Raw genomic sequence first — 27,889 nt, forward strand, 5'->3', positions numbered from 1 at the left:
TTAATTTTTTTTTTAGTTTTTCGCCAATATCTGAGGAATCGTTTGAACTACAGGACTGAGCTTTTGTACAAACATTACCACTATTCATAGCTACTTTTTCGCACCCTTCTCGAATTCATTGGACGTGCCAGTGGTGGAGATTTTAAGGTATTGTAAGGGTTTTTCCCCCCCTAAATTTTACGCCACTGGAAAAATTGACTTTTGACAGCAAATTCTAAAGCACCAATAAATTTAACACAATAAGAGTTCTCTTAGTTCATTGCTCGAAAGTCAATCGTTTTCAAGAAAAATGACTTTTTATGAACAAAAGCAAACATTTTGCTAACGTTTCGAAAATCTTTTGTAATTCAAAAAATAAGTAGTAATAATTAACAGTTTTAATGAAATTTAACAACAGATAGGATTTTAACTTTTTTTTATCAATTTGGCGAGTAAAATTTATAGAAACTGTTCAAAATTACGTCCGTTGGCTTGAATGCACGCATTACATCTTCTAATCATGTTTCTATCTGCCGCTGCGGTTTCACCTCTATCAGTCAACTTTTCGATAGTATTGACATGGATTTCATAAACGATGCATTTCGTTCTCCGGATGTTCTGTTCAGTTACTTGCACTTGCAAAATTTTCAAAATGTAAAATGCAAAATGAAAAAATTTGAGCTTTCGGGCTGAAATTTTTACCACTTATTAAAGGTGCAAAAAGCCTAAAAAATCCTGAATTACAAGTGTCTGCGATGAAAATTACATTAATTATTAGCAATTGAAAAAAACGTCAGTTTTCGACAATTTTTGAACTCTTGTGCATAAACAAATTATCGGAATTTAATCGGACTTGTCTCATTTTATAGGCTTATTTAATACCTACCTTTTTTGTATAAACTTTTTTTCGCTATGAATAATAGCTTTTTTACGTGAGTCAAAAAACCACTTTTCCATAACTTTGACCACTGTTAAAACAAAGTTTCTCAACTAGCCTCGAGTTGATTTTTAGATATTTTATTTATAACAGGTTTCCGAACAATATTCCGCAGAGAAACTTCTAATAGTATTTTTTTCCCGAAACAGGCTCTTTCATGTCTATAATGACTGGACTAAGAACATTGAAGAAACAACTAATTAGAGTAAATTCAGTAAAACGTACCCGATTGTTCACCAGATTAGCAGAAAGCTTCAATAACGGAGTCGGATTGGTCGTTCCATCTCCGTGTACAGCTTCATACACAGACTCCAGAGAATTTTTACAGCATATCTTTAGCGCTTCCTCCATAAGAGTGTCGAAATTATTTATATATTTAATCCATTGATTGGCCATCTGAAATTTAATTAATAATACTTACTTTTAATAACCAATTCCCAATGACAGAGAATTTAGAACCTACCGACTGCATATACTGCTCAAATCCTTCAAATACTAAAATAAGGAACTGTATGGTTTCCTGATAATACACCACAATCTTATCGATAACGTTTTTCATATAGGATGCCAATTCGTTAACCAGTTCTTCAACGTCGTAAGCATAGTTCGGTTTTATACTTATCAAAGGAGTGTCGCATATTTTTTCGGAAATCAAAACTATCTGGAGGTTGCAGTTTTTATAGTCGTCGACAAAGGCTTGCAGCTACAAAATTAAGTAGTTTGTTAATTAAAGACAGTTTTTGTCGGAGTAGAATAACGCACCTCGGCGGTGTTGTTGCTGCAATCTGCGATGTATTCGTCGCCAACGTCAGTACTCCACGTCAATTTAGTCAATCCCGGAGATATCTTTTTCTCAACAGCTAAAATGAGCGGTTTAAACAGTAAACGTTCGTTGTCCGACAGAGAAGTAAGGATTTTGTTGTAATCCAAAACAACGTTAAGCACACACTGGTAGACAAATTTAATAGTATCGGCCTTCTGGTATATATTTTTGACGTATCCAGGTATTTCGTAATTTAAGGTTTCCCAATACTTGCACTCGTGAAAGATTTCAAGTAACGATCTAAAATGTTGTCGTTACCGTGAAGACGTATCACCTTTTTCTTTATTACTTACCTGTCGATGTTGCATTCCAGAAGCCCAGGCTTTATTACGCTCTTGCACATCAGGGGTCTGTTTAAGCGGGCATTTACGTCTTCTCCGATACTGTCTACCCACTTCCGGTACAAATATAAGACTTTTTCATCTACGGAAGCTATTAGCTTGTCGTACTGGGCAAATACCTCGTGGGCTATACTACATGGCATCATCCAACCAGCCTCGTCAAACATCTACAGAAAGGTCAAACTATTAACCACAGATTCTTTGGAAGAAAAAAAAAAAATGACTTTTCTTATCGTTTTACATTTAGGCGCTTTCTTTTCAAGATACAAGTGTCGAAAGTGAAATAAAAAAAAATAATAGATCCTCAATTGAAAATTTGTACATAGTTGCATACCTTTTATATAATTTTTGTAAAAAAAAAATCAAAGCAAACAAAATTTTTCTAATATAGTCCAACCAAATTACACTTGAAGAAAAAAAAAATTGTTACCTCGACTTTTATAAGTGGAAATGGTAAAAGGGCTTATAATAAACCTAAAAAAAAAACAAATGCGTGAGCAGGGGCGGCGGAGGGTTGATTTGGGGGGATGAAAATTATAAAAAATTGTATCATTGGGATTTCTGGCGAAAGTTGACGTCAAACAAAAAAGTATCTAATACAAAAGTTGTAGATCATGCAAAAATCTACAACTTTTGCAGAGGTCACTTTTTAACATGACCGCAAAAAACAGGTTTTTTCTGATTTTTCGTTTTTTATTTCTCATTTCCGCAAAAATATTTTAATTTTGACAAAAACATGGTGAAAGTATACCTTTCTCTGTCTTAAATAACCTCAAATTTTTTTAGATAAAAAAATCAAGAAGTTTCTGAGATATTCATTTTTTTGGGCCTGAAACACTTTTTTTTTAAAGAAAAATTCTACTTAAAAAAATCATCGTACAAAGTTCTGCCGGTAATAATTTTTTCCGTTTCAACATATACTTTTTGGTGAAATAAAAAAATCTGTAATAACAGTTCAAAAACATACTTAAAAATCCAAAAAATAAAAAATGACTTGCAACAATGAATTTTTCAATTATTGTTGATAATTTGTTGAAATTAAAAAACATTCAAAAACTGATTACACCATTCAATTCTACGGAAAAAAAAATTAAAAAAACTGTCTCATTGTTTGACCCAACACTTTATTTTTGTACAGTATTGCTATAAACATCTAAGTCGAATTACAAATGCTCAAATGATAAATTATCTCTGGTCGATTTGAGATTTCAGCAATACAAAGTATTAACTGCAGTCTACTGTTGACGCGAAATCCAAAAAATTTTGCAAAATCGTTTTATTTTTTTTCTGTTTTTATTTGAAAATGAATTTTAAATAAATTGCATATTTACATTGCCACTTTTTTCGCTCTATCCAATGGTGCCTACATTTTTGCAATCCGATGTTTCGTCTTCGAGGGTCCATCATCAGATTAATTTTTTTAAATATATCGCTGCTATTTTTATGACAAAATCTAGTCATTTTTAATTCTGAATTAGAGGATATTACTATTGTAATCGCTTAAAAAGGTTTTTAGCTATCATTAATTTTTCCTGATAGGCTATTGACTGTCAAAAAAAAGAGGGTACAACATAACAGAAATTTTATTGTTTGATATGTTCAATTGTCTCTAAAAAATGATAAAACCGCGGAGTACTACCTTTTAAAGGGGTGCGTTTTTGAGAACGAAGTAAAACGGTGGTATTTTCAGTTTTTTGAGTTTGACTCGAAAACTATGAATTTTTTCTAAATAGTTGTCAACAGAAAAGTTGTAGCAAATTGAATTTCCAATCGAAATGAGACCTTTAGAAGTCAAAAAAATTTATTTTTAAAAAAAATATGCCCAAAAAACGAGTAAAAAAAACCCGAAAAAATGCTTTTTTTTTCTATTTGGTTTTTGGTTCACAACTTTTTTCTGAGAGGAGTTAGGTATAGGCATTGCTTCACAGAAAAAAAAGTTAATGTTTTTTCCTTTAAAATAAGCCTTTATAGAAGTACCTATGACTAATAGAAACCGAGATACATTGGATCAAAGTTGGCTTCTTTTTGGATTTTTGGACAATTTTTGCCCTTTTTTGACGATTTTCGTCTTATAACTTTTTTCTGAGTTAATTTAGGTATATGTAATGCCATATTCAAATGAAAGCTGGTTTCAAGACCTCTAAAATGGTGTCTGGTAGAAGTTTGTACAATTAAAATCAACCAAGATATGTCAATTTAACCAACGATACTTTTTTCTTTTTATAAAATTTTTATTACTTTCGGTATTATTTTGTCTAATAAATTTATTTTTGTGAATGTAAAAGTTAAAATAAGTTTCTAGGTGATTGAATTCATCAACAAAAAAAATAAGTACACTAATCGATACTACGGAAAAAAAATTATTATTTATTTTATTTATTCACTATTTGACTTATGTTTATAGCAATACTGTACAAAAATAGTTTTGGGTCAAACAATGAGACAGTTTTTTTTGTATTTTTTCCGTACAATTGAATGGTGTAATCAGTTTTTGATATTTTTTAAATTTAAACAAATTATCAACAATTACTGAAAAATTCATTGCTGCGTCATTTTTTACTTTTTTGCATTTTGAGCATGTTTTTGAACTGTGATTATACATTTTTTTATTTCACCAAAAAGTATATGTCAAAATGAAAAAATGATTACCGGCAGAACTCTGTAAGATTTTTTTAAGCAGAATTTTTCTTTGAAAAGTGTTTCAGGCCGAAAAAAATTAATGTCAGAAACTTCTTGATTTTTTTATCTAAAAAAAATTAAGGTTATTTAAGACAGAAAAAGGTATACTTTCACCAATTTTCATCAAAATTAAATTATTTTTGCGGAAATGAGAAATAAAAAACGAAAAATCAGTAAAAAACCTGTTTTTCGCATTTTTCTCGGAAATTTTGAGGTTATGTTAAAAAATTACCTCTACAAAAGTTGTAGATTTTTGCATAATCTACAACTTTTGTATTGGATACTTTTTTGTCTAACGATAACTTTCGCTAGAAATCCCAATGATACAATTTTTCATAACTTTTCCACCCCCCAAATCAACCCTCTGCCGCCCCTGCTCACGAATTTAATTATTTTTTTTTCGTTTATTATAAGCCCCTTTACCATTTCCACTTATAAAAGTCCAGGTAACAATTTTTTATTTTTTCCTTCTAAATGAGTTATTTTGATTGGTCTAAATATACACATCTTTTAGATTGTGTTTCTTTAATTTTTATCCTTATAAAATTTTCATGAATTGTTTTGATTTAGTGTTTCTGTTGAATTTAGAATATGAAGAATCAAAAAAATAATAATAAAAAAATAATTTAATAATTAAAATTAAATCTAAGAATTTTAGTTCAAATTTGGGCTCTTTTAATGAGAGAGAAGACCGGTGTCCCATGCATCCGAATTCCGATGTACGATATCCGAAAATATTTTAATTCATACGTACGATAATATTATAATTCACATGCATCCGAAATTAATCTCATAGAAATCAAGTATAGAACCATGAAATTTATTACAAGATGAAGGTGAAACATTTTCAAATGACAACCATAAGTATATATCGTAGAAAATATACATAGTATTATATTTTCTACATTCGACATTATAATATATTTATTTGACTGTAAATATACCAAACAACAATCATAGCATGTTAAGAAATAAAAAAGTGAGGTTAAAAAACGTACGATTTCGGATAAAAGTTAAAATTATTTCTACTTTTCCCTACGTTGTACGAATTTAAAAAATTTCGGATGAAAATGAGCGGTAAAAATTTGAATGTATATTAACCAATAGGAACACTTTCGGACCTTCATATCGTCGGAATTCGGATGCATGGGACACCGGCCTAACTATTTAACTAAATTAGAGTTCCTACAAAATTAAAGAAAAACAAATAAAATTTTAGATTACGTTTGTTTGATATTTCAAATTGATTTTTTTTATATTACCTTTTTTAATATCTCCAGTCTGTTCTTCTTCATGCTGATCATATGAGCTCTGCCGGCGAAGTAAGGCATCAACGTAGGAAATACGTCACTTTCATTCTGGAGGTCTTGCTTAGCATCCAGCACTTCTTCCTTGAACATCTTGTAGACCTGCAAAGGAATTTCACGTGAGATTTATAAACATGTAACGGCGACGTTTCTTCATACTAATAAAGTCTTCTTTTCAAAGAAGGAAATTAGAGTCCTCCGTTGCGTATAATTGTGCATCGCCGCCAAACTTTCTATTCCCTCCTCAACGTTGGCGACATTGTCGAAGACGGAATTGGCCAAGTTCTCGATGACAACCTCCACGTCTTTCATCCTAGTTCTGAATTTGAGGATATCGTCGTACCATTCCGCATCTTGCACGTCTAATATCCTGAACCTAACCTGTAATCAATCGTTATAACATTTTATTCAAAGCAAGTTAACGTTTTGTACCTTTTCTATATCGGCTAGACTGTCGTTGAACATTTTTTCCATCCTTTCAGCCCACTGCTCGAATTCTAGGCCCCGAGATCCTCCAAATCTAGGTTTCGGGATATGTTCCGTTTCGTTGTATCTTCCAAAGACAATCATAGACTCGCACACCTCAATCATGTCTTTACAGCGTTGGATGAAAGAATCGATGTGATTGAAAATCGGAGCTTTATCCAAGTCCCACGACATCCAGCCATACTCGTTATGGCTACTGGAAACCTTCAAAATAACAGATAATTTTATTTTCTTTATTTTGAAGCATTTTAATACCAAACCAGTATTAGTTTATAGTGTTAAGTTTAAAAAATTACTTACCAACACATAAGTCTTAATATATCTCGTCATACAATCGATGCAAGTCTCAAACATTTCAATCGCCCTTTTGGTCTCCTTATTTTGGAAGACCACGTCCAAGTCGATAAAGTTTATACACTGCAGTATAATCTGATTGCTTAGCGATCTGCAGAGTACAGTAATTTTTTCCGTGGTGTTGAAGTAGGGGCTGTTCAACCAAATGTATCTGATCAAATGTAAAATTTTGGATAATTTATCCGGGAAGTCTTTCGGGGAGTAGGTCTTCTCCAATTCCTCGCACGGTTTTACGAGCACGCCCAGGTATTCGATATTGGAGTGAGATTCTCGTACGCTCGACGAGATGTCATCGGTAAGGGTACGAAATTGACGGACGTAAGTAGACTGCACCGACATTAAAATGTTGCAGATGTGTTTTAACGTCTTGTTGTTCAGTTGGTGGTTCAGACCCAATAAGTTTTCACCTAGAAATACAGAGTGTTGCAAAAAACGCATGTCGAAATAATGGCATTCTGCATATGCCAATTTGTCTAGGCTCAACTGGACTGCGCACTTTCTTCCACCTGTATTTTTTTTAACAACAATTATGAAGAGTGTAGACATGAAATACAAGTATGTGGTTGAATTGAATATCTTAAAAAACAACGAAATTATTAAGTAACAAAATAATTTTGTATTATTTTTAATTTTGACACACTATGTTAAAAAAGAGACTTTAATGAAAAATACTAATGGGTCTATTGAATTATATTTAATCAAAATAATCTATAGCTAACGGTTTCACCTCTCAATTTTGAGACATGAATAAAAAAAATTATACTTACTTCGATATTTCCAGAACTCATATTCGTCCTTCGGGCAAAGCATGTCCTCTGGAGTGTTTTGGTCTTGATCCTGCAATCCCACCCTAATCTGCTTTGTCCAGTACACAACTAGACCTTCTAACCTTTTTATAAGCTCTCTATCTCTATTCGCCACTTCCAGTGGAATATCGCTAACATCTCGAGGAATGTATAACACTGTTAACGCATACAATCTATAGTGGAGGTCGGTGATTTTCGCCAAAAACATGTGCAAATTGTTAGAAAAGTCATTTTTTACACCTGAAATAAATTAAGGAGAAGACAACAAACTTATTGCTAGAGAACCTGGTTAAATACTAGTATTTTTATTAAAAGGATACTGTCAGGCCAGTTAGACACAGAGAAGAACATCGGCGCGTAAACTTCTTGGATTATATTCAACATGGATCCGTCGATATTCTCATCAATCGTACCAAAGATTATAGTGTCGTAAAAATTGTCCACCTCGAATCTGTGGTTCGGTTCTCTAATAAAGTACATAAGATCGATAATCGGGCATGTTGGTACGTCTGTACTGCAGGTCAGTACATTCACATTGAAATAAATTGTAAGGAGAGGTTCGGTTTTCTCTTTAAACCAGTATTTTATTACGTTGTCACATTCGTTTGTCCAATCGCCTAACTGGAGGTCATATAAAGTCGTTATATCTTTAACATAGGATACTAAAGTGTTCAGTTCTTCTTCGGAATATTCAACTTCTTGTACAACATCTGCTTCTTCGGTCACATGGGTTGTGGTAACTTTCTCTACGAATAGAACAGGACTTTAGGTAAGAAAAATTATGTCAATTTCAAATTTAAAATCAATTCGTTACAATGAAGATAACTAAAAATGAAAGAGTATCTTGTCTAAAGATCTAGTGCCCAATATTTTTTAAAACAAAGAAGTTGTCACGGCAATCACAGTAAATAACAGTTTTGTATTTTATTTTCAAGAGACTAACAAGTTTTAATTATATCTATCATTTTATACAAATATACTTCAATTAAGAATTGTAAATAAGTTTTTAATTTGTATATAAAAATCCCAAGAGAAATCTCCATTTTAGATATACACAAATTTTAAATATGTATCCACTTTTTGAAATCACAAGGGACGTTTCAAGGTAAGTATTGGCATTTAAAATTTTTCTTCATACCTAATTTAAAGTAATGTAATCTTTTAGCAAAAAATGGAAATGTAAATGACTTACCTTCTGATTTTTCCGAAGAAAAAAGAGAATCTTTGTCTTCTCCTTCGTTCCCCTGAACGGCTGGCACTGGGGAAGGAGAAGACATTTTTTAATTTGTTTATAAAAAGTTTTTTGAAAATAAAATAGAAAACAAAATATTCTTTTATTTTTCCATAGCAACGTAACAAATTAATCACTAATGGCAACAGATACAAGTTGATAACAAAAAATCTAGAAACTGAACCTGCAAGAATTGTTTTAAATTTGACAAACAAATGTTTTTTGAAAAAAATCATGTAAGTATAAAATTTCACATCTTTGATCAAATTTAAAAACAAAAATACAAATGCTTTCACCCAAGTATAATCAATTTGCACTTATTAGTATTTGGGAAGTGTTCCCACATACCTAGGTATGTAAGTGTTCTACAATAATTGTACCTAATTAGTTAGGTTTCACTTTTAGGGAGGTAGACACCTTTGGGTACTTCAGTGCAGGCTCGAGGCTTCTAGTCCAATATTTTGAGAGAACATTATTGAGCAGATTAATTTACATTTTTGTAAATAACTTGTGTGGTAAATGGATTCAGTGGCGGCTCCTGACATTGAGAATAGGTGAAGCATATTTGCCGATTGACTAAAAAGAAAAAAAATTCTCAAATTTTCAAGGTCAAACAGTTAAATAAATCTGGAAATTTCTAGTTGCATTTGCAATATTACTGAAAAACTAACGTCACGAAAACGATTTTCATTTAGATTTTATAAAAAAAAGAAATATTAGTTCGGTTTGTGAACTTAATGATATGCAGCGAATTAGTTATATTAAAAAAAAATGTTTAGGAACTCACCGGAATCCATGTTCATGTTTATCTACTTTTTAAATATGTTTATCTACTTTTTAAATATAAGATGCATTCTTCTATCTGGTAAAGCTGCAAATTTATCAATGATGTCATCATAAAAGGGTTCGGTAATTATAAGTTCATTCAAAAGTTCTTTTTCGATGGAAATTTTTGCTAAATTCGTAACATTGTCTTCTGTCATTGAATTGTGTAGATAGGTTTTAGTTCTTTTTAAACAGGAAAAACTTCGTTCAACCGAAATACTAGTAGAGGGAATTGTTACGATCAAGCAAAATAATTTATAAGCTTCCTTTAAAATATCTCTATTCTCGTAGAGGATATCCACCACTTCTAATATCTGATCCAGCTCAATGTTGCGGTATTTTTCATCATTATAAATAAAATATAACTCCTTTTTCAGTCTTGGTAAGTCAGAGAAAATATTAGGGAAACAATTGTTTAAATTATTTAATGCTTCTGTGGGGAAGTTTTTTGAATACTCCTCAAATCGTGTTGTATCCATTAATGTAATAAAATGAATTTTATCCAAGTCTTTAAATTGTACATCAATTTGTCCCGAGATAGTATCCAAAATTTCATAATAGAGAATTTTATATTTTTCAAAGATTTCGTCGGCTGTTAAAGTTTTTTGTCCATCACGATAATTAACTGGTATTGGCACTTTTATGCTTCCTAATTCAAATATTTCTTTAAAATTCTTCTCGTTTCTTTTTTCATTTAAAAGTTCCTGGGTATTTTTAATTTGTGTTTGTGACATACCATAATTGATATTTAGTGAGTGTTTCTGTAACATATCGAAAAGAATATCAGTAATTGAAAAAATTTCGCTAAAAATGCCAATTAAGAGAGCAAATTCAAAATCATTAAACAGGTTCAAGATGGCCGTACTCTGCCTAACTGATGTTTGATCGGAAGTTATGTCATTAATAATTTCGATAAATACTTCTTTTATAGAATCCCATTCATTATTTATAACTTTCACAATATTTGAGTTAGATGTCCAGCATGTTAAAACAGAGGTAGGTATTCTTCTTTTGATGATTGTATTAGCTATGTGAGTTCTCTTTGCAAAATGATGAAAAAATGAGGGAAAACCAGTTACATTTGCAAAGAATATACGACACTTTAATATATTATTACAGCTCTGTTGTAGAACTAAATTTAAACGGTGTGCTGCACAATGTACAAAAACGGCTTGTGGGGCCTCATTTTTCATTTTTGATTGGAGATCATTTACTTGCCCTGCCATTACACTAGCCCAATCAAAACACTGTCCAACTAATTTTGAACGGTAGTCATATTTTTCAATACGTTTTGTTACTAAATTAAAAAGAGCATCAGCTGTTCGGTCAGAACTGACGTTGAAAAAGCCCAAAAATCTTTCAACTAACTTTCCCGCCCTGTTGACATATCTAATTATTATGTTACACTGGGGCTTTTGTACAATGTCCGTCGAGTCGTCCACTTGAATCGAAAAATAATTACATTCTTCGATTTCTTTATCCACATACTGATCGATATAATCCGAAATGCAATCTATTAACTCATTTGCAATTGTCTTAGAATTAGCAGAAAAAACAGAAGATATCTTCTTATAGTGCTCTTGAATGTCTGCAGGGCTTATCGATATAAACATGTCCAAAAGTTCCATAAAATTGCCACGATTGTCCGAACACTCCGATTCATTGTGGCCCCAAAATGCCAACTCTTGTCTACCTAAATAAATAACTGCACGAATAGGTAATTGCATAAACCGTCTATTTAGAAGGACGTTATCGTTAAACTGTTTAATGTATAGCCTGGAATTGTCCGTCAAATCGTCTTCGATTGTACTGAGGTTTTTTCTTAATTCTGCGAACATTAATGCACACCGTATATGTTCCAAAGAACCTTCGTGGTTACGACAGCCTCGCGTGACGTTCCCAAAATTGTTAAATCCCCCCTTATTCCACACGCTTGACTTTACACTCACAATTAAACACGGCATACAGAAAAGTTTATTTAAATAAATACTTCCACACAACCACTTATACTCCGAATACCATTCATTCCGAAACTTCCGAACGTACACTTTGTCTTTTGCCCTCCCCATTTTCTCCATTTTGAGAGAAGGCACAGGTCTCTCGCAATTTAAAAAATCCTCTTTGTCCTCAATTTTCCATCTGGAAATTGGCGTTTCTAATAAAATACATACCGGATCAAACAGAGGAAACATTTCTACAATTATTGATACAATGATGCAAAACAAATATTAAAAAAGAACCGTTATAATATCTGTGGTTATAATCGTGCAATGGGCGACGTATCCTATAAATTAAGGATAAACCACAAAACTAACACAAAATAGACGATAAACTGTTTAAAGCACAGACCAGAGACAAATATATTTTGCGGAGACAACTGTGAACTGTGGTTCAAAAAAGGCAAGCGATGGGTGCTGGCAATGCTGCTTCAATTTCCGCGTCACTCGCTTGTTCTTGTCCTTCACCAATCACCATAGAAAATATAGTATATTTTCTAAGTTCTTCACTCGTTCCCCCAACAAATGGAGTTTACACACGTGTTGACCGCCTCGTTGCCATGACAAACGCCGTAAACAACGCTACGAAGTGTAGGGAATGTCTATAGAGTCGGAAAGTCCCCATGGTTCATCGGCCGTTACGTGGAACGATAAAGAAAGTCATAGAAATCCGTGCGATAGAGAAAGATGGCTATAATAAAGGCGTATAATAGTCACCGCCCATTTCGCCCTTCCGCAAGTAAGATCCACTTCTATTTGTGGAAGGGCGAAATGGGCGGTGACTATTAGACGCCTTCATTATAGCTATCTTTCTCTATCGCAGGGATTTCTATGACTTACTTTATCGCTCTCACGTAACGCCCGATGAACTATTAGGACTTTCCGACCCTATATATCAGGGAGACTAGATATGTAGTCTCCATGGTCTATATGCGGAATATAAACTGATTTCAATCCGAATCACTTGCTTATGCCACAGAAGATAAAACATTCAGAATTATATCTTGACGTGGTTGGTGTATTCGCGCAGATCTGTGCACGCACCCCTCACTTTTGGTATACGAGCAATGTGGTGTAGGTGTAGTTACAAGACCTTATTCTAAGGTTACAAGAGCATTTTAGCCATTTTATGAGCTTGTTTGGTGTTTGTTATCTCATGCGTCCGTACGTTAACCATTGGCGTCGTTTTACGTGTTTTATTGTGTAAATTTATGTGTTATGTTGTAAATAAATCATTGGTCGAGTGTATATAATATTATTCTATAAGGTACTCTAAAATTAAGGACAAATTAAGTGCCAAGAATTGTAATAGTCGGCAGTCTTACTCAATTGAGTTATTCTTTGTTTTTTTTTGTGATAACAATATTACATGCATTGTCCAATACGGAAATACACCCAATATAAAAACAATTCAGATAAAAGTTATTTGGTACATTTTACACATGCCAAAGATTTATTTGGTGGTGTAAAAAATGTTAATAGAATAGAGGAGGTAAAATAAACCTGAAGGCGGTGAACGCAGCTCCATGAAAAATAAAAAGTGAATTTGACATTTGAAAATTTGACAGCTGTCAAAAGGCTGTTTCATAAATTAATATTCTGTTTATAGATCAAACTTATAAATGTTCAGATAAATTAATTGCAGATATTGTAACACAAATTTACAATGGAAAGGAATAAACCACCTTCTGGGACAAGAGGCCCGAAGGCAAAAATTACTCAACAACTACCAGATTCTTTTATAGCATTAGGTGCAAAGCAATCTTCCCCTCGAGATGATCCCAAAAGGGCAGTGCCTTTGCCTAAATCAACTGTTGGTTCACATTTAACGCCTAGTACGAGCAAAGGTAAAATACTATTATATTCTACCTGGCTTCTTTTTAACATATTTTTTATTTACAGCTCCTGTGGACAAATTAAAAAGAGAAGGAAGTTCTTCTGGAATAACACCTGTTCCTCCATCTAAAAAAATAAAAGTGAATTTTCTGCCTGGAACTGCTGGATCTGGGTTGTTGCCTATAGATCGTATGGGATCTGGAACTACTGGTGTTGAGCCGTGGGAAGCATTGGCAATGGATTGTGAAGTTAACGAGTTGTTTGAGAATGTTGTTACTCAAATAGCCAATGAAAGTATGGACAAGGCTGTAAGTTCACTTTTTTTTTTTTTTAGTAAAGTGTGTTACTAATTTGTACGTACATTGTTTTTAGGTTGGTTATATTTTGGGTTTAATAAAAAATTTAAAAAACCAACGGTCTAAACCTTGTAAAGTAGCATATACAGTATTTTTTCTTGTTGGAACGTGTAAACCATCTGTCTATACTAATGAGTATGTCATCAATGCTATGTTAAGCGTTTTAAGAAGAGATGTAAATGCAGGGTTGAAAGGAATCAACAAAAGCAATCCCCAAATTCACCAATTATTTTTAAATTTAATTTGTCATGCTTACTCGGACATAAATAATTGGCCTGAGATGTTTGTAAAAGTAAGTATATATGGAGCAATAAATCACTTATCTGATATTTAACTGAATTTATTTTAAGTTATACGTAGAAGATGCTGTTGGAGATAGAGTGTTTGTTGACAGTCCTCTTTGCAAGCCATTTGTTGAAAATATTGTAACGGCATTCAACACAAAAATTCCCCCATCTTCATTATTAAAATCAGAAATGCTGTCTACTACGAGAGACACTTCTAGTCCATTAACTATTAACAGTTTTGACGAGGATGAAGGTAATCTTCTAATAACTTATAACTACAATTTTATTTTAACAATATACAGCTTGTGCGCATTATAATGCCCAATACAAAATATGTGACGAAAAGAATTTGTGAAATAAACATACGTGTTCCTAAAAGTTAAAAGATAAGGGATAATGTTGTTTATTAATATTTTCTTGTATATCTTGATTTATATTTGTCAAATATTAAACGTATGACACAAATACTGTGGATTCGCGGTGTGTTCAAAACACAAACTTCATTTTTACTGTTAGTAATTTGTAATTAAAGTTTTTAGTGAACAGAGAGCTATTGTGGAGTCCTGGACACCAAAAATATATCCCAGGTTCACTCAGTCCCAAGAGAAAGTGGAACAGATAGTTCTGGAGGCGATAAAAGAGCAGCTGGCGAGAAGACAACAACCCGAAACTATAACCAAGAATTTCGTAAAATTTTTAAGCATAGCCTGCGGACTGGTAGAAATACGCATTATAGCGGTGTCCCGCATTGAAACTTGGCTGCACAATCACAAGCTCATGAAACCCGCTCAGGAGTTACTGGCGTATTTATGTTACAATTGCTCGGCTAGCTCCCAAAGGGATTTGGAAGTTATAGCCCAGCTGAGTAAGTTACGGTTGAAAAATAAACCGATGCTGAACTATTTTAACAACTGTTTGAGGGAAATGGTGTATTCGTCTCCGGAAAACTTATATCCCTTACTAAAATACACCATTTATAATGAGTTGAGTAATGCTAGGAATTCAAATAATTTAATAGTGGTTGGTGCATTGTTTCAAGTGGCCCCCGATCAGAGCGCTGACGCTTTCGCTGATATTTGTTTGGTAAGTAATTTTGATTATTGTACATACTTATGTATGTTCTGACAAGACGGAAATTTTAAAGAAAAAAAAAGTTCTTAACACACTTCAGTGCTAAAGTATTAGGTAGTATAGCCATAAATAAATTAAACCACAAATTTTGATCTGATACATTTTTTCTGCTTGCAGGAATTACTTTTAAACAAAGACGATTACTTGCGATCTCTCAGAGCCCTTTTGAAAGAAATAAACAGAGTATTACGACACGAATTGAACTTGCTCAGCGTGGTCCATGCGATTTTGCGCGAACGTAAGGAATTCAGCAACAGCGTGAGGGATCACGAATTTCGCGAGAGAATTTTCTTATCTCTAGCAGACCTCGCTTGTATGTGCATGCTACTTTGTGTTAGTCCGCAGGTCAGGGACGCAGCGACGCAAAGCAAACGCGACGTACCCGTCCTAAAAACGTTTCAGATGCAGGTTAGCAACGTACAGAGGGAATGTGTCACTTGGTTGCACGATTCGGCTTTAAGGGTTTATAGACCGAGTATAAACGATTTCCACCACGTCTTGCATAAGGTTTTGTTTCTGGAGCAAGCAGAGCAATACTACAAAGTCGATTCTTGGCCGGGGGAGAACGAAAGGAACTTGTTTTTGCGGTTGGCTAGCGAGGTGCCTTTGTTGCAAGCTACCCTCCTTAGGGTGCTACTGATTGGAATTTCCAAAGAGCACCCGATAAACTCTACGGAGATCATTGAAATTACCGATCAGTTGATTAAGAGGGCGGCTAATTTACCACAGGATTGTGCTCCTCCATTAGTCATCGATAAGGTTGAAATTATAGACTTTTTCTTCAATTTGTGCAGTTACAATTATCCAGAGAACATAACGTTGCCGCTCGGTTATGTCCCTCCTAAGTTGGCTATATCGAATCTTTATTGGAAAGTTTGGTTGATTTTACTGATTTTGGCAGCACACAATCCGCTTAGTTTCGGAAGTTTGGCCTGGAATAAATATCCTACGCTTAGGATGTTCATGGAAATGTGCATTACAAAGTAAGTAAATAAGATTTAGTTGTGAGCTTCAATTTCTATTGATTTTGTAATCGTAATGTTTCTTAAGGGTGGTGTATAAGTTCTTTATTTATTGATTGTTATGTACATTCATGTTTTTCTAAATCTGTCCTTTCACAAGTCCATTTTGAGAACTACTGGCCTCACAGAATTTGCCAAGTCATGTGTCAACAAAATAATTTAGAATGAGATATATAACGAGCGTTCAGATAAAAACGTGGTCGAAGTTGGCTCTGACACATTGGACGTAGGGAGTAGCTTATAGCGACTAACTTAACCTCATTTCTCAACGAGCTGTATAGCAGCTGTCAGTTTCAATAACGTTAATGACTATATAACTTTATTTTAAAGAATAATCGTGATAACAATAACAAACAATTAAAGGAGCTGCNACTTGTTTTTGCGGTTGGCTAGCGAGGTGCCTTTGTTGCAAGCTACCCTCCTTAGGGTGCTACTGATTGGAATTTCCAAAGAGCACCCGATAAACTCTACGGAGATCATTGAAATTACCGATCAGTTGATTAAGAGGGCGGCTAATTTACCACAGGATTGTGCTCCTCCGTTAGTCATCGATAAGGTTGAAATTATAGACTTTTTCTTCAATTTGTGCAGTTACAATTATCCAGAGAACATAACGTTGCCGCTCGGTTATGTCCCTCCTAAGTTGGCTATATCGAATCTTTATTGGAAAGTTTGGTTGATTTTACTGATTTTGGCAGCACACAATCCGCTTAGTTTCGGAAGTTTGGCCTGGAATAAATATCCTACGCTTAGGATGTTCATGGAAATGTGCATTACAAAGTAAGTAAATAAGATTTAGTTGTGAGCTTCAATTTCTATTGATTTTGTAATCGTAATGTTTCTTAAGGGTGGTGTATAAGTTCTTTATTTATTGATTGTTATGTACATTCATGTTTTTCTAAATCTGTCCTTTCACAAGTAGATTTTGAGAACTACTGGCCTCACAGAATTTGCCAAGTCATGTGTCAACAAAATTATTTAGAATGAGATATATATATATTTTTATTTTATAATTTTACTTTTTATTCCCAATTTTTCCCCACACTGTATACTGTACTACTGTACTACTGTACTTTTAAAACATAGTATTTTTTATCCTATCCAATTTATTATTTGAACAGTTTTTCTATATCCCAAACAATGACGGCTTTATTGTAGTTTGCCTTACCTGTATGCGGAAAAAATACGTAGGTATTAAAAAAATTAATTTTTTTTTCAGCCACTTTTCGTTTCCACCTCCAACAATGACTTCCCTGGAAGAAGACTTCCAAACCAAAGAACAACAAATCATAACACTGGAAAAACAAACGATCTTGGAATTCGAATCACACCTCGCAGCGGCGAGTACAAAAGTAGAGATAAACGAACAGACAAGTCTACTCCTTCCGCAATTAATGGAACTGCGACCTCAAGGAGACGCACGACGACCACCTCAGACCATATTGGACCAGCTGCAAGTCCTAAACAACACTCACAGACTGGGTCACCTTTTCTGTCGTTCACGCCATCCAGATTTCCTCCTAGACATAATGTCTCGTCAGGGCGGCACTGCCCATATGCCTTGGTTAGCCGAGTTGGTACACAGCTCGGAAGGAGTCTTAGCGCATCTACCCGTTCAGTGTCTGTGTGAATATTTGTTGTCTACGGCTCCGGCTGAAAAATTAACGAAACACGGGCAGTTGTTGGCGCATTTACGGACGGTCGTTAACGGTAACGATCCCCAGATCGCTTGCGAGGTCTTGGAATACTTGTTCCGACGCTTAACGTCGGACCACGGCGCAAGCCGAACCCAAGCCACGAAAGGCTTGGGCTTGATTCTTGCCCCTAGTGAAGACATCGAGATAACCAACGAGAATCACACGCAGTGGCTGACGCAGTACATATCTCAGTTTACGCATTTCGCCCTGATCAAACCAGTTCTCGTGCAGTTTTTAAGGCAGGCTTTGCAGATCGAAACAAATCCGGCTAGAGTCTCCAGTTACATCAACTTCTTGTCCACTCAAGATTGTAACGAGTCGTTCGTGGATTTGAACGAGTTAATAAGCGATCTGTCTTCCGTTATAATAGAAAGACACAGTGTCGCTTCTTACGTTTTGCCGGGCGATGATAACGTTACCCTGAAAAATTTGCTGCAAATATTTTGCCTGTACACGCAGAAGGCCAAAGAAAACGGGGAGGAGTCCTATTCGATTCATCAAACGTACGGTAACGAATACGTTATCGTATCCTGGGCCACGGGAGAGCAGTGTGCGATGCAGCCGTTGGTGATTCACGCGGCTATTGTTCTCTTAACTTATGGACCCCTGGAACAGTACGAGCCGTTCAATCTCTTACTTAACAGTTGGTTTCCGGAAAATATGGAACATCCTCGTGCTTACTCCCCTGACACATCGGAAACCACTTCTTACTTACCGGATTGGATGAAGTTGAGAATGATCAGGTCGAACGTCGCGCGTTTGGTAGATGCCGCCATCGAGAAGTTAGAGCCGCCAAAATTAGTACTGTTTATACAGTCCTTTGGTATTCCGACGAGTTCGATCAGCAAACTGCTTCATACACTGGATAAAGCCACTATTTTGGATCCGAAACTTGTGGTGGATTCGGTGTTGGATAAGACCTACATGATTCAGTTGGTCGAGGTGCAAAATAAGAGGGGAGCTCTGGGCGGGGAGACTTTCGTGAAAGCTATAGAAATGCAGATGCCGGTGGTGCAAGACGTGGAGATCAAGGTTGACGTGGATATTAAAAAACAGTTGCCAGTACTGTCAAAAAAGCAACAAGCTGTGCCAAGTGAAGAGGAAGTTGTGCAGCATTTGAACAATTTGTTCAACCCGCATTATCAGGGGAATAGGAATAAAATAATCCTGTCTTTGATTAAGGTAAGTCCGACATTATTTTGTTTTCTTTTTATCACAGCTAATTTAGATGAAACAAAATGTAAAGTATTACGAAATATACAGGATGTGTCATTTAACACTCCCGCTGCCAATGTCTCCGAAATGAATAAATTTATTTTAGTTCCGGAAATTGGGGGTGTTAGGTCTCTCGAATGACTTCAAATTGTAGTTACAATTGTTAGTTCAAATCTTTCTGTGTCTTTGAAATGAAAAAAGATTTTTTACGAAACTTTCAGAATATACAGGGTGTGCCATTTAACACTCCCGCTGCCAATATTTCCGAAATTAAGTTTATTTTAGTTTAGGAAATTGGGGTTGTTAAGTCCCTCGAATAGCTTCAAATTGTAGTTAGAATTGTTAGTTCAAATTTTTCTGTATAGATGGCGTGGCGATACTAAAAAATTTTTTGATCCCTGGAACGTGGAAATGCAGTCCATCTGAAAGATTGTTAAATTTTGAGTAATTTTTGTAATATAAAGTTTTCCCCAATATTTACTTGTTTTCGAGATATGTCNTCAACAACAGGAAAAAGATTATACAATGGTAAATTGTATAACTAGTATAGTTAAATTGAAAGTCGGAAACTGATAAACCTGTAATTATTGGAAAACTAATATGTGTCATCTGGCATTGTTTTATTTTAAACAAATGACATGAGTCACCAATAACTATTTATTTTATTTACCATTATACTTTTTTTTTCTGAAGTTGATCATTCGTTTTTTTTATAACTTATTGTTTGTTAGTTTATGTGATGTGAATAAAGCTCTTATAACAATATTTTAAAAGAATATTTTCTCTCAGTGTGATTTAAATAAAATAATAGATTTTCCTAGTATATCATACATTGCATACTGAAGTCGACATGTCTCGAAAACAAGTAAATATAGGGAAAAACTTTATATTATAAAAATTACTCAAAATTTAACGATGTTTGAGATGGACTGCATTTCCACATTCCAGGGATGAAAAAATATTTTAGTATCATCACGCCATCTACACAGAAAGATTTGAACTAACACAGGGTTCGTAGCGGCCGGGAAAACCGGGAAAAGTCAGGGAATTTGTTATTCTTCATAAAAAACAGGGAATAGTCAGGGAATTTAAAAAATATTCATGAATGTCAGGGAATTTGATGTTTGCAACTGGAAATTTTGTGAAAGCCGGCTCTGGGTTCTTGAAAGAGAAAACTATTTGTGGTTTTGAAACCTTTATAAGAGGTTGTTAGGGTATAAAAAAGATTATATAGGCCAGTCGAGAAAAAATTTAATGCATAAACACCAATTAGTATGTAAAAATGAACTACAAGTGACCTGGATTTTTTTTTATAACTCTGTAACAGTTGTAACTACAATTTGAAGTTATTCGAGGGACCTAACAACCCCTGTTTCTGGAACTAAAATAAATTTCTTCATTTCGAAGATATTGACAGCGGAAGTGTTAAATGGCACACCCTGTATATGTGAATTTTATGTAAGATGATACAAACTGAAAACGCATCAATGTTAAGTGTTTCACTATAAAACTATTTAGATGGCTAGGTATTTAAAGTTTAATAAAGCCTAATTATGTATGAAAATATACTGTACAAACTTACTTCAAGATTCTCCCGTAAAACACACAATTTCATTTACTAGTGTTTCCGTAACTAGCTAAAAAATTATAAATCACGCAAACACACAAATACTAGTTAAAAAACCAAAATTCTTTTGAGTAATTTTCAAAATAACCGGCATAATGTAGATTATTTTATGACATGACGTGACAATAGATCTTATAAACTATGGATGACACATCACAAATGGATCTACTTACGAAATAAGAGACATTTGAGCTACTGACACTGTTACATATGAATATTCCAAAATAGTCCTAATAAGCTTATAATTAAATTTCTTAAGTTAAGCGGCTGAAAAAAATCAAAATGCGAGAGTATGGAATTGCTGGTCTATATATTATACAGGGTGGTTCAGATTTTAATAGACAAACATCGGGAAAGTACTAAACAACAAAAAATTAACATTTTTTTAAATATCTGGAAAACCGCTTCATCAAATTTATTTAAATTTGGTACACATTTTTAAAAAAATATTTCTAGTTCTGTATGCACGCAGTCTATATTAAAAAATCTGTGGCGGAGAAACAAAGATGTCGATTAAAGTAAAACTTCTGCGCCATTGAATTAATTGGTAATATGAATACATTTTTTATTTATTTTCCTCTTTTGTTACTGTCGAAAAGTGAATGGTTTATGAGTGATGAGACATATTATGAAGCGGTTTTCCAGATATTTAATTTTTTTTTTTTTTGTTAATTTCAACTTCCTGTATTTCATAAAATGTGGTTTTCTGCGCCTATGTTCATACAGCAAAGTGATGTTAATTTTTGTTATTTAGTACTTTCCCAAAGTCTGTCTATTAAAATCTGAGCCACCCTGTATGTATGTTGTCCTTTTTTTATATATGATATTTTAAGAATGAAGGTAATTTAATGTTTAACGGGAAACTCCTGAGGTTAAAAGACGGCTTAAGTGGTACTTCTTTTCAATCTACAGGGTGTTAGAATTTAAAAAAATTTTTGGATTTTCGGAAAAAAACATATTTATTCTATAAGATATGTGTACCTATTGTCCTCTAGTAATGAGCAGAAAATCAGAGATATTTTTAAAATTCTCACCTTTTCAGCTTAATTAGTGAAGTGGTTTTCATGTTATTATTGCCTAAATTTTTTATTTGTTTTTTCTAAACTTTGTCTTATTTTTAATGAAACGCGTTGTATTGTGCTGTTTCAGAGTATAACATTTAAGAAATCCACAACGGAGACTATTTTTAACTATGTGAAATTAGTGCCTATAAATTTCACTCTTCCCATTGTTTTACAATATAATTCATTCTCGACACTATTCCGTTTAATTTTTACACCAGAAAACACCAATCAGGAGAAGGTAGATTACGTTGCACAGCTTCTGAAGGTGATACCATCAAAAGACAATTGCACCGCCACCATCTTAAGCCAATACATTAAGAACAGCAGTAAAAGCGAAGTTAAGATGGAAATCGACATCGACCCTCGGAATATTATTAAAAGTGAACTGATAACTAATAAGAGATATGAATCAATTTTAAACTGCCCGGATAAATTGGGAGAAAAGTTAGGTAAGATGTTGCTTGAAAATGAAGCAAAGGCAGAAAAGACTGGACTTCTAGTAGATTGGTTGTCGGCCGTAGAATTGGAGATCGCTAGTTCGGATAAACATAAATTACAGGTTTGTACATATTGATACAAAAAGGTTTGTCACCTATTTAGGGTATTTATTTCAGGATTGTTAGTTTCACTGGATTTTAAGTCAATCTTATGTGAAGAAAACCAATCTTTATAATTTGGAACGTTTCGTTTTTTTATTACAGCATCTTCAGGACTAGGAATAAAAATTTTATTACACATACAGCAATTTAATTAACTTAATTGTATATTCATTGATATTTTAGAGTTGGAGATTGATAAAATATGTAATTAGGCTAATTTAATGTTTATGATGTAATAAAACAACGAAATGTCGACGATTATAAGATTGATTTAAAATCCCTTAAAGCAAACAGTCTTGGAATATGTATGTTTTGTTTGCAGATGGACTTACTATTTTCCAAACAAAAGTTGCCATTTAGGCCCCTGCTCATGTCGTTATTGTTGCAAAGGGCAAGTTGGAGAATCTTGCACGGTATAATGTCTCACCTTTTAGTGGATGATATAAGCCACATATGCCCAGTGTCGGCTTTGGAATTCTTGATGGCTCTTACAAAAAGTCCTAAACTGTGGCAAGGAAGAGACAAAGCCATACCAAAGCATTACCACTTCGAGGACATTCTGCAGCTTACGTACAGTCAGGTAGAGAACATTTTTTAACTCGTATACTGTCTTCGAAGTTTGAATTAGAGATTCCCGTTCTTATCTAAATTAACAGTTTAGGATGCAAAAGACATATATAGGCCAAGCAAATAAAATTTTTACTCGAAAAATGTCCTATCCTATCAAGACATCTCTCGTCTCGTGAGTCAAAAAATTTTATTAGCTAACTTTTCTATTTAAACAAATAAGTGAGGAAAACAGTTTTTTCACTTTGCAGAGAAAACCATCAATTTTAGCGAAAAGTGACTCTCAGACAGCTGGTAGGGAGTAAAATTATCTACAAAATGGTACTTGTTAAATTAAAATCGGTTAATAAACAAAAAAGTTATTGCAAAAAAACAAGAAAAGTGCCCATTTTTTAATTTGTTTATAACTATCGCATTTATTGTTAAAATTTTATAAAACCTATGACAAGTTGAGGGTTTTGTCATAATTCAAAAGTGTGCCAAAAGTGGGCGCTGTAGGTGCAATAGTTTTCACACAATTCTATTTGTTCATAACGGAGGCTCCAAAAGTTATGTACTTTAAGTCTCTGTACAGGCGTTAATTTTCAACCAAACATGATTCTGAAAGCGTCATTGAAATCTTAAAGACGTAATTAAGCGACCTATTAAAAAATATCACAGTTTTTTTCATTTAAAAAGTTATTTTTTTTTATATATTAAGTAAACTAAAGTAAACTTATTTTTTCAATATTTTGTTAGTTATTTAATTACGATTTAAATGTAAAATTAAAGTAAAAATTCACAAATTATTTTCAAATTATTATTTATTGTTAAAAGATTTAAAAAAGAATAAAAAACATTGAATTTATTGCAAAATTCTCAAAATTAAAAAATATTAATAAAAATAATTGGGTCGATAAAATTACAATTTTAACTTCTTGAAATTTTTATATATAAAGTTTTTTGTTATATTTATTACTAATTTTATACAAAAAAATTTTTGCAATATAATCAAAATTAATTCAAAAAATATTAATCACAACCATTTTCAATAACAGATATAATGCAATATAATACAATTTTAAATTTAAATTTTTTCTATTTTTATGAAAAATAACTTTTTAAATGAACGATATATCTTCATTTATTTATTTAATAATAATAAAATAATTCCGAAATTGAAATTTTAATTAATATTTGGTTTTACAATAATTTTTGACATTTTGGTAAATTAAAAAAAAATGCATTTTTTGTGGGGTTCAGGGCTATTCTACGAATTCGTAAATATGCCCATTGTTATTTTTTCGTCTAGCTACCCCAGTTTTAAAAAAAGAAGTTTCTACAATGAATAGAAACCGAGATATTGCAAAATTTTACAGCGCGCATCAATTTGAACTTTGGATTTCACTTTTCTCGCGCGCGCGACTCGCTTGGACGAGCTCCCCCTCCACCACGCCGGACATTTTACTTAGCAAGTACCTTCTCTTTAAAGGTCTCGAGAGTCGTTAATTTTCCACATTTTGCAATGCAATTCACGGGAAATCGTAGTTTACGTTGTAAACTTTATTTTGCGAAAAATTGGAGTATTAATGTTTATAAACAATTGCGCTACGATTTTAAAAAAAATTCTTATCTTGGCTCCTGTTGGTCGTAGAGGGTGCTTTTTTTTTTTTAAATTTGTATTTTTTTGCCAGCTTATCCATTGCATCTATTTTCGGTGAGTTAGCATAAGTAGCAACAATATTATTCAAATTGTTTATAAGCGAAAAACGCACGGTTTTTTAATGCACAATTTGAGAATGTTAATGTCAAAAAAACGGTGATATTTTTTAATAGGTCGCTTAATTACGTGTTTAAGATTACAATGACGCTTTCAGAATCATGTTTGGTTGAAAATTAACGCCTGTATTAAAGGCTTAAAGTTCATAACTTTTGGAGCCTCCGTTATAAACAAATAGAATTGTGCGAAAACTATTGCACCTACAGCACCCACTTTAGGCAGACTTTTAAAGTATGACAAAACCCTCAATTTGTTTTATTATTATTTTAACAATAAATGCGATAGTTATAAATAAATTAAAAAAATTGGTACTTTTCTTGTTTTTTTTGCAAAACTTTTTTGTTTATTAACCGATTTTAATTTAACAAGTGTCATTTTGTAGATAATTTTACTCCCTATAAGCTGCCTGTGAGTCACTTTTCGCTAAAATTGATGGTTTTCCCTGCAAAGTGAAAAAACTATTTTCCTCACTTATTTGTTTAAATAGAAAAGTTAGCTAATAAAATTTTTTGACTAACGAGATGAGAGATGTTTTGTATTATGTTCCTTTGGACAATTTTACAATAATCTCGCGGATAGGATTTTTTTCAAGTTTCTCTTTCATTTTCGCTAATTTTTCTGGTGTAATATGCAAGAACAGTGACAGTACCTCTTCCTTATGGGCATTATCTGTTGCAATGTTTATATTAAACGTTCGAGTCAAGTTCAATGACCTTAGTATGTTACAAGTTATTTAGCATCAGGTGAATATTTTGTTAATTGCATAAATATGAATAAATATGTAAAACTGAAGACTTAAAATCTACAACTTCATTAGAAACTTACGATAATATTTTCTGAGATTAAACACAGGTTTGGCTTCGGTAATAATTTTATAGAGTCGCAATTATTTCATGCAGATTATTTTGGTTAAAATGGAATATTCAGTTCAACTAGTTAAAACTTGAATTTTTTTTAAATAAATACTTTTTTTGGAATAGTGAAGGTCCAACTGCTATGTTACAGCTTTCTATTAACATTACCTTGCGTTTTACTTTTTTTTTTTTAATAAAATTGTTTTTAGATTATTCCATAATTTTGTAACTGAAGTGTAATCGAAAAAGTATTTCTGTTGTAGGCTTTAATACTCATAAGCTATATTATAGAAGAGGCAAAGCTTAACCGAGACGATTGGAAGAGCAAGATGGAGTCACGCGTGCAGCTTCTATTAAAATGCCTGAGCAATAACGCGGTATCTATAGTAAAGTCACTCCTGACACAATCGGACTCTAACATCTACTCTCGCGAGCTGCTCTTAATGATTTACATGTCCCTACCCTATTCCGGACAAGACGACATAGATCTTAAACCGGATATATGCCTGGACGTGTACACGAAGAACAGCCCGAGCACCATCGATGAAATTTCTCACTGCCTGTTCAGCGCCATGGCTTCCACCCCTAGGAATAAGGACTGGCCGAAGAAAAGCCAAGATCTAGAACTGTGCGCTCGGAAACTTGCAGCTACGCACCCCGTTTTAGTTCTGCGGCAGTTGCCTATGTTGGCGGGAAGCCTCAAGGGAAGAGCACAGTACGATTGGACGGTGCTGAAGAGCAGGGGTCACTTCATGCTTTTCGGGCAGGTGTTGGGCTTAATGGAATTGTTGCAGCCGTACATTTTCGACCAGAACATGACGTTGTGCGACTTGCTGGATTCGTATTTCGTTTTGTTGCAATTCCATGGAAACAGTAAGGATTTGAACGTACTTGTCAACAGGATTGTGACTTTTGTTCAGAATTGGATGGTTAGGGACGTTAAGGGAGCTTCGAAATATCTGCAGGAGCATGGGGGAGTGTTAAAGTAAGTGTTGAAGTTTTAGTACGATTTATATACTTTTTTTATTGCCCTGTTCCTGCTATCTGGAAATTATCAATAATTACAAATTAACAAAATTTACAAAGGTTTTTTATGCAGTGAATCTGGATCCAACCTTAAAATCACTTCATCAGGTTTTTGAGATCTCGTAACCTAAAAATACAAAAATTAAGTTTTTTAGCGACATCTGAGGTTATCTAACATTGCTACTATTCCCCTTCAAAATACATTATGTTTGTTATAGCTGTTTTACATTGTGAATTTATTCGCGAATAAATTGTCAATATAAAACAGTTATTAGAAAATTAATCAAGACCTAGGAATGAAATGATGGTGACGCTTTCAAAAAAATCTCCCATCGTCCTTATTTTTAGTAACTGTAATTTAAATCTATTGAAGTAGGTGCATTCAAAACAAAACTTGTAAATGTTTTTTATTTTGTCTATATTTCGCATTTAATGTTTCAAACATTATTCGTCAAAAAGAATAAGATACAGTATGGTCAGTATTAGGGTGGGTCAAAAAAATTGACTATATTTTTTTTACTTTATACTCTGAAAATAGGTTGCTAGACACCTCTAGAAAATTCTCTCCAAATAGCTTTTAATCTTAATAGGAAGGTCCTCCGCTTTACAGTTTTCCATTTTTTCCTCAGTATTAGAAAAAAAAAATCATATATCTTTGTCAACTGTTTGTTAAAAATATCACTCCTCGCATACTTGTAGGAAATTGAACGCTCTGCAAAAAAGGTCTCTTACAATTTTTTCGTAAACCTCACCGTTTAAAAAATATTAAAGGTTGAAGTTTGATTATTTTAAGACAAATTTCTGTTTTGCTTATGAATTTTATAACTCATTAACAAAAAATCATTATGAAATGTGCAATTCATAGTTTTGTAGGAAATTAACTGTTCTACAAAAATGGTCTCTTATGATTAGTCGATTAAACAAAGCGTTTAAAAGATATTCATCGTCAAACTTCAATGCACGTCAATTTTAACAGTTTTTGATTAATAATTCGGAAAATTTCAATTTAGTTAATGAGTTTCAGGGAAATTTATACAAATTTGAGTTTCTATGAACAGAGAAATGTTTTAAACTATTTTTTCTA

At 33.3% G+C, this 27,889-nt stretch overlaps 3 protein-coding genes across 4 annotated transcripts in view; 1 reads left to right on the forward strand and 2 right to left on the reverse strand.

Annotated features, from left to right (window-relative positions):
• LOC108913077 (dynein heavy chain 2, axonemal) overlaps window positions 1–8,177 on the reverse strand; it is a 38,093-nt gene extending 29,916 nt beyond the window's left edge. Inside the window, exons 1-10 of the mRNA XM_023455566.1 lie at window positions 8,033–8,177; window positions 7,674–7,952; window positions 6,853–7,313; window positions 6,499–6,756; window positions 6,226–6,447; window positions 6,022–6,168; window positions 2,033–2,247; window positions 1,679–1,979; window positions 1,380–1,619; window positions 1,142–1,312 (exon numbers count right to left, since the gene is read on the reverse strand). Coding sequence (XP_023311334.1) covers window positions 1,142–1,312; window positions 1,380–1,619; window positions 1,679–1,979; window positions 2,033–2,247; window positions 6,022–6,168; window positions 6,226–6,447; window positions 6,499–6,756; window positions 6,853–7,313; window positions 7,674–7,952; window positions 8,033–8,096 — 2,358 coding nt within the window. The 5' untranslated portion in view covers window positions 8,097–8,177. The remainder of the gene's footprint in view (window positions 1–1,141; window positions 1,313–1,379; window positions 1,620–1,678; window positions 1,980–2,032; window positions 2,248–6,021; window positions 6,169–6,225; window positions 6,448–6,498; window positions 6,757–6,852; window positions 7,314–7,673; window positions 7,953–8,032) is intronic.
• A 202-nt stretch (window positions 8,178–8,379) lies between these two features.
• On the reverse strand, window positions 8,380–11,906 carry LOC111691984 (zinc finger MYM-type protein 1-like). The gene is made up of 3 exons (XM_023455567.1): window positions 9,731–11,906; window positions 9,292–9,519; window positions 8,380–8,458 (listed from the first exon to the last, which is right to left on the reverse strand). The coding sequence occupies exon 1, from the start codon at window positions 11,844–11,846 to the stop codon at window positions 9,774–9,776; it is 2,073 nt and encodes a 690-aa protein (XP_023311335.1). The 5' UTR covers window positions 11,847–11,906; the 3' UTR covers window positions 8,380–8,458; window positions 9,292–9,519; window positions 9,731–9,773.
• A 1,025-nt stretch (window positions 11,907–12,931) lies between these two features.
• Window positions 12,932–27,889, forward strand: part of LOC108913079 (integrator complex subunit 1) — an 18,321-nt gene continuing 3,363 nt past the window's right edge. The window contains exons 1-11 of one of the 2 annotated variants that reach the window (XM_018718546.2): window positions 12,935–13,032; window positions 13,411–13,612; window positions 13,668–13,909; window positions 13,974–14,249; window positions 14,308–14,497; window positions 14,777–15,327; window positions 15,493–16,358; window positions 17,617–19,276; window positions 22,086–22,559; window positions 22,922–23,179; window positions 26,043–26,764. In XM_018718546.2, coding sequence (XP_018574062.1) covers window positions 13,432–13,612; window positions 13,668–13,909; window positions 13,974–14,249; window positions 14,308–14,497; window positions 14,777–15,327; window positions 15,493–16,358; window positions 17,617–19,276; window positions 22,086–22,559; window positions 22,922–23,179; window positions 26,043–26,764 — 5,420 coding nt within the window. In that variant the 5' untranslated portion in view covers window positions 12,935–13,032; window positions 13,411–13,431. Of the gene's footprint in view, window positions 13,613–13,667; window positions 13,910–13,973; window positions 14,250–14,307; window positions 14,498–14,776; window positions 15,328–15,492; window positions 16,359–17,616; window positions 19,277–22,085; window positions 22,560–22,921; window positions 23,180–26,042; window positions 26,765–27,889 lie in introns of both variants that reach the window. The other variant, XM_023455564.1, reaches the window with a different exon arrangement.

Source organism: Anoplophora glabripennis, unplaced genomic scaffold, assembly GCF_000390285.2.
Source record: "Anoplophora glabripennis isolate ALB-LARVAE unplaced genomic scaffold, Agla_2.0 scaffold780, whole genome shotgun sequence".
Classification (NCBI taxonomy): domain Eukaryota; kingdom Metazoa; phylum Arthropoda; class Insecta; order Coleoptera; family Cerambycidae; genus Anoplophora; species Anoplophora glabripennis.